The sequence below is a fragment of the Physcomitrium patens genome, chromosome 15, assembly GCF_059467195.1.
Source record: "Physcomitrium patens ecotype Gransden chromosome 15, ASM5946719v1, whole genome shotgun sequence".
NCBI lineage: Eukaryota > Viridiplantae > Streptophyta > Bryopsida > Funariales > Funariaceae > Physcomitrium > Physcomitrium patens.
In genome coordinates, this window is record NC_143424.1 from 15,879,116 (window position 1) to 15,887,373 (window position 8,258).

The 8,258-nt window shown below is 42.5% G+C and overlaps 1 protein-coding gene across 2 annotated transcripts; it reads left to right on the top strand.

The window, feature by feature from the left end:
• Positions 1–1,925: 1,925 nt before the first annotated feature.
• On the top strand, positions 1,926–7,701 carry LOC112292414 (uncharacterized). 2 transcript variants are annotated; one of them, XM_024540872.3, is made up of 6 exons: positions 3,725–3,863; positions 4,195–4,280; positions 4,516–5,540; positions 5,868–5,948; positions 6,090–7,055; positions 7,172–7,701. In XM_024540872.3, the coding sequence occupies exons 2-6, from the start codon at positions 4,268–4,270 to the stop codon at positions 7,334–7,336; spliced, it is 2,250 nt and encodes a 749-aa protein (XP_024396640.2). In that variant the 5' UTR covers positions 3,725–3,863; positions 4,195–4,267; the 3' UTR covers positions 7,337–7,701. The 2 variants fall into 2 exon arrangements, with proteins under 2 accessions (XP_024396638.2, XP_024396640.2); XM_024540870.3 differs by lacking the exon at positions 4,195–4,280 and having other exon boundaries at positions 1,926–3,863.
• The last annotated feature ends 557 nt before the right edge of the window (positions 7,702–8,258 follow it).

Consider the following 8,258-nt stretch of genomic DNA (forward strand, 5'->3'; position numbering starts at 1 on the left):
TGATCTAAGATTCTATTACAACCTCTACTTGAATAGTCTTTAATGTTGCATAAATAAAAAATATTTTTTTTCTTTTATATGTGCATAAATGTTTTGGATTATACAAATAAAGATTTGACATTTGTAGACAAAAACTATAATTTTTTATTTTATTTTTTCTTAAATAAATTAAAAAATAATTTAAGACTACAACATATATATTCTATGTGAGTATTATATTTTTCTTACCCCGATAATGCTAATTTAATAAGTTTAGTTGGATACTTCATAGTATTAAATATAAATAAACACTTATAATCTTACATAGTTACTTCTACTTGTATGGTTTTATAAGTGATATCTTTTAAAGATGAAAGTTATCCATTTGTAATTTCTACAAGTATATGTTTGACTTTTTGTATTGTATTCTATATTCTATATATTTTTTTTAAATTACAATTTTTATTTAAAAAACTCAATTTATTATCACCACAATAATTTAAATATAAAAATAAAGAATATTTTTTATATATTTTTGGTGGATTCAGATATTAATTACAAAAATCTTATATAATCAAAATTTGAACAAAAATTCTACATCTTCAATCATATAAACTTCTTCTATTATTACATCTTTTAAATCAAAATTGGTTACCTAATTTAACAAAAATTATTACAAACCTTTTAAATTTAATTATTATATATTTTTATTAATATTTTATAAATTTAAAAATTGAATTAGATTGATTTGATGAAAATATGAAATTGGTCATCTCTATTAAAATTATAAAAACTAGCATTTATTTTGTATTTTTATAATAAATCAATTTTTTTTTATAAATAGTCTTAGAGTTCTATTTGTAAAATTTATTTTACGCTTTAATTTTTATTAGATAAAAACTTTACTATAATACTTTATGAAATTTTGTCAAAAATAATATCCAATAAATATAAAACAATATAAAGTAGAATTTTATTTTTAATTAAGATAATTATATACTTGTAATGAAGTTTAGAATTATAATTTTTTCCTTTTCTATTAAAAATATAAATAAAAAATATATATATATATATGTTTATTTATTTTATAAATTTTATTGCAAAATTCTTTAGAAATTTACTTGAATCTAAATTAGGTCTTATTGCTCCTATTTTTAAAAGTGTTTTTTTCAAGAAAATTTGAATGGAAAAATTTATTCATGTTCCTTCAGCAAAGATTCTAATTATTTTAATATGTGTTAGAAGGTTATCAAATAATCAAATTTCTAAAGATATGAAAGATTATTTTTTCATGGATTTTAATAAAATACTCAAAAGATCTCATGAGTTGTATATATATATATAATTTTTTTTGAGTAATTGGAATTTAATTATTAATAAACATTCTTAATAACCTCAAGTCATTCTTAACCTCCAAAGAAAAAAGAGGAAAAATAAATAAATGAATAAATAAAAGCTTGTATTGAATGAATTTGTTAAGAGAAGAATGCACACGACCAAACACCAAAAGAGGTCTCGAATGTTTTATTTTATATTATTTTATTTTTTAATTCCATCCACAACCACACCCTTCCCCTTAACCTTGGACCAATGCACAACATGAGAACCAATGTAAGCACGTGAAGACATTAATCATTCATCCATGTATGATAAAGGGCCAAGACTCCCATCAGAGACATAGTGTTCATTCGGTTTTTGAAAACCTCATCCCCCCGCGGAAGTGCCGGGACGTCGAGGTGGGTTGGACAGAGCCCACTATAGAATATTCTCGAAGAATAAGAAAGAGGGTATGAACGAATGATAAACAATATGATACGTCCATCCACTTTCATTCGTCCATCAACATTCATTCCAATGCGAGGAGAGGGCGAGCTCTTTGTTGTTTGTGCTTTGCCACCAATTCGTTTGGGGCTTTATGTTTGTCTTGACCCCCATATCTGTTTCTGCCTTTTGCCTCCCGCTTCCTCCCCTCGTCTTATTCTTCCTCCCTATTCTGTTCTACATTGCGCTCTTGCTCTCTTGCTCGCCGGATTGCTGCTGGTCCTTCTTGCTTCTCCCTGCCGCGCTTCCTCAAGAAAACCATTTCTTCGTGTAGCTTTTTTTTTTTTTTTTTTTTTTTTTCTTTTTTTCTTTTTTCTTTTTTCGTCGTCGAGAAGCCCTGAGGAGATGGAGAGCCGTGCTGTGCGGGGTTGTTAAGGCTATGTTCCTTCGTCATTTCTGAGTCTAGGGTTGTGTGTCTAAGGATTTTCTTTTTTCTTTTTTCTTTTTTTCTTTTTCTTCTGGAAGTGTGTGTATTGGAAGACACAAGCGAGGCGAAGCGAGGGAGAGCTCAGTGTCGGAAATTCCTGGGTGATATTGGAGACGGAGGCAGAGAGGGAAGGAGGAGAGAGAGTGAAAGAGAGAGTGAGAGTCGTGGACTTTTCGTGGCGGAGTTCCGGAGGGAGGTCTGTGTGCCCCGGGTTTTGGTGGTTTCTGGAGCGGACGGAGTGGAAGGCGGGTGAGATTCATGGTCCAGGGCATTCCCCTTGCGGGTTGGGTTGGTGGTTGCAAGGGGTGTTGGATGTGGAGCGCGAGTCTTACCGGTGATTTTATTTGCGAAGACTTGAGGGTGAATCCTTCGACAGTATCCGGTGGAAGATAATGGGGTCATTGTGTGTGGCATGTGTTTGTGGGGTATTGGTTCACAAGACAAAAGAAACGACGACGATGGGAAAGGAAGTCGCTACGCGGGATGTAGGCTTGGTGAATTAGGACATTGGACAGATTTTGGTGGTCGGGATCCTGGTGTGGGTGATAAGTCCGATGCCGCTCGATGAACTTCTCGCGTAGAAGATTTCGGGTTTGCAGAAAGTGGTAGCAGCAGGCGTGACAGACTTTGCATGGTGGCAGGAGTGATTTCCAGCTTCTTGTTTTAAACCCTGAAAACCATCAAGCATATGCAGAAATTCAGGGAGGGGAAGATTTGTGTCGTGGAATGAGGGTGGAGGCATTTGGCGTGTGTATTCATATTCGGACGTGCATGATGAGAGTTGGTTATATTCAGACACTCAGCACAGAATGAATGAAGTCGGAGTGAATAGACTTGCGTTGCCACGTTTTCTCTGCGTTTGCTACCGAGAGGTTTCAACTTTTCTGCTGACCAGGTTTTAGATGGGAGCAAGATCATTATTGTGAGAGTCACTTGCATTTGCCGTACGCCAACCTTGGGTGCATATATAGGATTGTCGAAGTGGAAATCAGGGTCTCTAGGGGTTACAGTGAACCATACAGGATTGTGGACTTGACATTCAGCTGGGGCTTCGCCGACTTTTTGAGTGGGAATTACGGTGTGATTTGGAAGATCTTTGCGAAGGATCTCATGAACATTGAAAGATTTGCGAATTATTTCACTGTTAGCAGCATTGAATCACGTCTTGGAAGAAAAATCGTCATGGAGTGTTGGGATTTATGGTAATGCGATACTCAAGTGATTCTACATGGGTGCTACGGTTTCGTCGGCTACTGAAAGGTGATGGATGGAGGTGAACGCTGGAGTTTGAAGGTTTTCAGGGATTGCGGCACTGATGTAAATAAGCCTCGCATTGTTGTTTGTGAGGTAGAAAGAGGGATAGGGAAAGGGGGCACTATGGATTCTATTAGGGTAGTGCTTGTGTGAAACGACTGACCTCTATGGTGTCTTAATGTGAGAGAGAGGGTTTGTGTTGGTTAGATTGGTAGTAGTATCCAGGAAGTGACGGTAGGGCTCCTGCCGGCAGACCTATCATGGTCTGTGGTAGGGATGGAGAGAAGTGAGCCATCCTTGGTTCCGCAATGGCTCAAAGGGGCCAGCAGTGGTGGGATAGGCGCCGCAAGCCACTATTTGCAGGCATCGTCTAACCATCAAGGTACTTTTGAACTTTTATCTCTATTCCCTCTGTTTTGTGACATTGCTACACCGTGACACATTGCACATGAAGCAGTCGGGGCGAAGGATATTTGCTGCATGTCGGTTAGATTTCGTCCTTTTAATGTGAAAACGTTTTGTCCCGTGGCGCAAAATAATAAAAAAAGTGTTTTTGATGAAGCAAGGGGTCTGTTCAGGTCTAGGGATCTCTGGTTCGTACGAATAAGCTAGGTTTCGGGACAGAAGTTAACGAATCTTAGCATTGCTGGAGATTGTGAGTATGTTTAGCGACTTGTGAATGGATTGGGTGAGATTCCATGTTTGTATTGCAGGTGCAAAGAAGAGGGGGTTGGCTATATGTTGTGACATTGGCACGCCACCGGACTAAGCACTAGCTTCCCGTCAATGCTCAATTACGGTTGACGGCCTACACCCAGTGTTTTCTGCGCATAATCACGACAGGCGAGCGTAGTCGCTTAGGCAAAGTCTAAGTAATTAGTGAGAGTGGTAGTTCTGTACTGCGCGTGGTTCGGGTTTGTCACGGTTATTTCGGTATGTTACAGGGCTGTTGCCGGTCGAGTTTGGTGGATACGGACATCCCTGACATATATTGGTGCTTCGTGACACTAATCTAGAAGTGTGTCGTTATTCAGAGGAGAGTGGAGGAGGCTTTGCGCTGCGGACTCGTGCTGCTTCACCCGGGTTATTAAGTGGAGGCAGGGATGCTGAGTACGATGCTCCACGTTTTCCGCTTTCTTCGTCCTCCGACCGTGCGCATTATTCAGCAGTTAATCGGGGACCAGGGGGAGGAAGTGGCATCAGTGACCGCTCAAAACAAGAGAGGGAAAATTCCCCGCGCTGGTACACCAATTTTGGTCGCAGTAGCACCTATCGCAGTTATGATGGAGGTTTGGATCGGAGTGATAGGGATTCAGGTAGGGAACGGGACTGGGATTGGGACCAAGACAGGAGCAGGGCTTTGGGAGAGTTCGGAGGATCTGATGAGAGAGAAAGAGAGCGGGCCGAACAGTTCGACAGTTTGTCTTCACTTCGGAGGCCCGGATTAGGTCAATTGCCAGGAAGCCCATATGAAGCAGATTTATCTGCACCACTTCGACGAGTTCAGTCGATGGGGTCGGCAGCTCGAGCACTTGAGAATGGAGAGAAGAAAATTCCGGAGTCAGGGAACCTTCCAACAGCCCCTCCCTCGAATAGCGGTAGCCTGACTAGCAGCATGCAGAAAGCAGCGTTTGAGCGTAATTTCCCTTCTCTTGGTGCTCAAGAGAAGGGCGGTGGTGTGAGCGGTACACAGGCGAGCCTGGGGAATTTGGTGATTTCGAGTCCACGACATCTGTGGCAAGGGTCCTCCACACCGAGGATGGATGAAATACGATCAGCAGCTTCTTCACCTGGTCTGCCTACTGGTGCTGGCCCTGGTAGCGGCTTGGTGTCTACGACGACAGGAGGCAGCAATGGAGAAGGGTGGAGCTCCGCATTAGCCGAGGTTCCTTCCGCTGTGAATGGCACACTGATTGGTCCTTTGAGCTCTTCTGGCACTGCAATCACTTCACTGACATCAGCTCTGGCAAGTATTTCAGTGACCGGCAACATGACGAATCCTCCTAAGATGGCAGAGGCGTTGGTCTATGTCCCTCCACGCGTGCGCACCCCTCCACAGGTACGTTATGATTTGTGCGCCGCTGTGGTTGCATGTGTCCCCCATTCTAAGCGTTGATGCGTGAGTGTCGCGTGCTGTTCAAAGAAAGGTACAAGACGTTCTGGACAAATCATTTACATAAAAACTAGGTGTTGCACACTTGAGGAAACTATTGATCAATAATTTTTTTAAAGTTTTGAGTATCTTGTGTTGAATGGGGAGATTTAGAAGGTTTGGCTACACAGTGGGCTAGGTTTTGGTTCATACAGGGTATTTTTTGACAGATATCTTGGAACAAGCAATAGAGTTCAAATTGTGACTGAGCAATTTATGTTGTAAAAATTGCAGTATTCGGCCGAGAAAGAGCGGCTGGAGGAGCGTGCACTGCAGCAGTCTCGGCAGTTGATTCCAATGGTTCCGAAGATTCTGGTGGATATTTCAATTCTAATGTTTCCGGCTTGATGATATATGAATGTTTTGATCGTCCATTGAGCGGGTTGTTGACTTTGAACTATTAGCGTTTTATTTTAAGGGGAGTTTTGTTTATGTCAGCAGTGTATATGTTTGTAGGGCCCTTCCCCGCGTGATAAGAAGGTGGAGCGGACAGTGCATGTAACAGCTCCTCCGAACGCTCTGAAGCCGAGGCAAGCGATGGGCTCCTCCCAGCAGGTTTTAAGCTCGCCTTATCGGCCACCAGCATCTCGTCCCGAGGCTCTAAAATTGGGGCAAGGAACGGGCAAGTTTTTAACCAGAAAGGTTCCTATCAAAGAGGTGGTTCCTGTGTCATCTCCTTCCCCAGTGAATACAGTAATGAAAGCGGAAGCTTCACCACTGGTAGCGACGGGTTTGGGTCTCCCCGGAATGGGTGGAGGAAGCTCACCAAGTGTAGTTGGGGTTTTGAACAGTGCATCCCGGAAGCAGAAGCAACTTCTGGATCGGCGCGCTGTTCCGATTCCACCAGTTTCAATTGTTGTGAATTCTGACGGGAATAGTGCGGGAACACGCTCGAAGGATGGAGATTTATTTGGAGGCGATGAACGTCGGCCTTCCGTGCCAACACAAAATCGTCTCGACTTTTTCAATGCTCTTCGAAGGAAAGCGGGGTTGGATGGTCCACCGAATATTGTAGATAAAATGGATGTTGTAGCGCCGAAAAGCGATGTTCTTGTAAACGATAGTGTGCAGCTTTTGGAGGACGTTAGTGAACATTCCGTAGTTCAATCGTACTCGTTGGATAAAATAGACCGACGAGAGATGGATACTACCGTGGATGGCGAAGTAGCTGCCTCTGACGCTGGGGTTTTTGGTGCGATGGGTGAAGAGAATTGTGAGTTAAGGGAGGGCATGACGGAGGGTGCCCATGAGGACCAGGTTTTAAGGGAGGCTGTTGGATCTCTGGAGCAGAAATTGGCATTAGGGGAAGGACCCTCGGAGGACGAGGAAATGTCATTTCTGATTTCGCTTGGATGGAGTCAAGCGGATGCAGAAGAAACAGACGCATTGACTCAAGATGAGATTGATGCTTTCATTCAGAAGGTACATACTCTCCTTGCTTGTGAAGTATAGGTCGTTGGCTTGTTAGACTTGGGTTTACTGGATGGTTTTCGGTGATGCATATGTATCTGATATGGGGTTTGATGCTGTGAATGCAGCGCAATGAACTGACATCTTTGCCAAGCGCACAAAAGCGCAGCCGGAATCACCACCAAAACCATAACCACAGGCGATTGGGTCTCAAGGGGCGAATGGATGTCCAAGTGGGCAGCATTGAGAGCGAGACATCCTGTGTGACCACCTCTGATAGTGAGTCTGATTGATGACTGTGTGGGCGGTAGATGTTCGGAGCGATGAGGATATGAGGGTAGAGGTGGGAAAGCAATGCGTCACCTCCGATGTGAGAGGTGAATAGATACACACGAATGACGAAACAAATGTTACCGAGGTGGTGATAAGGTGGAAGGCTGGCAGTAGTAATGATGGGTTCCACAGCAGTCTTGAAGGGGCAGTGAGAGTGGGATGGGGCGAAGTTTAATGAAGGAGTCTGAGAGGCGTAAGGACTTGCAGCGGTCAATCCTTGTAGGGAAAACAGAACATATGCACTTGTCGAGCAGTTTTCAATGTAATGGTTACAAAGCATTCAGAGCGAATGCTGGGAACATCGGAACTCCAAGTTTTGACCACAGATACCAGTTGGTGTGGCTGAGAAAAGATGGCCACCGATATCGTGTGTACTGAAACTGTTGTTTTCTCTTACCCTCTCTCAATTTTAATATGGATTTCATTCTAGTTTATCCCATACGTCTGTTAACCAGAGCATCTGCCACTTGGCATACCTTCAGCGCGCTGGGACCTCCTGATACGTTAGTGACATCAAGGAAAGGAAGAATCGAATCGAGATTGAAGGCTCTGAAAAAAGGAAAATGTTTTGGCGAGTGTCTGGTTTATCAACCACTTCTCTGGTGAGTTCGACCGTGCAAGTTTTGCAGGCTTTGGTTCGGCGTGTTTACAGTAAAGGCAGCTGTTCAGTCTGTTCTTCTTGTTCAAGTCGTTTGAATTCGCGTCTGCATGAATTCTGTGGAAACAGCTTGATTTCCCTGGTCACATGGCCGCACTTTACGCATCTGTGTGGCAACCAAATGTAGTCGTTAAATCAGATTTTGCTGTTATTTTAAATCGTGGAAAAAGCTCGCTTGCATTTGGGCGTATGGTTACGATGAAGCAACGAATTGTGCAAGGCTT

What these genes read in the sequence shown, in the direction of transcription:
- LOC112292414 (XM_024540870.3), top strand. Translation starts at nt 3,758, where the DNA reads ATGGAGAGAAGTGAGCCATCCTTGGTTCCGCAATGGCTCAAAGGGGCC. An exon ending in GCGTGCGCACCCCTCCACAG is followed by an intron (nt 5,541 to 5,867) that starts GTACGTTATGAT and finishes TAAAAATTGCAG; the next exon opens with TATTCGGCCGAGAAAGAGCG. An exon ending in CAATGGTTCCGAAGATTCTG is followed by an intron (nt 5,949 to 6,089) that starts GTGGATATTTCA and finishes ATATGTTTGTAG; the next exon opens with GGCCCTTCCCCGCGTGATAA.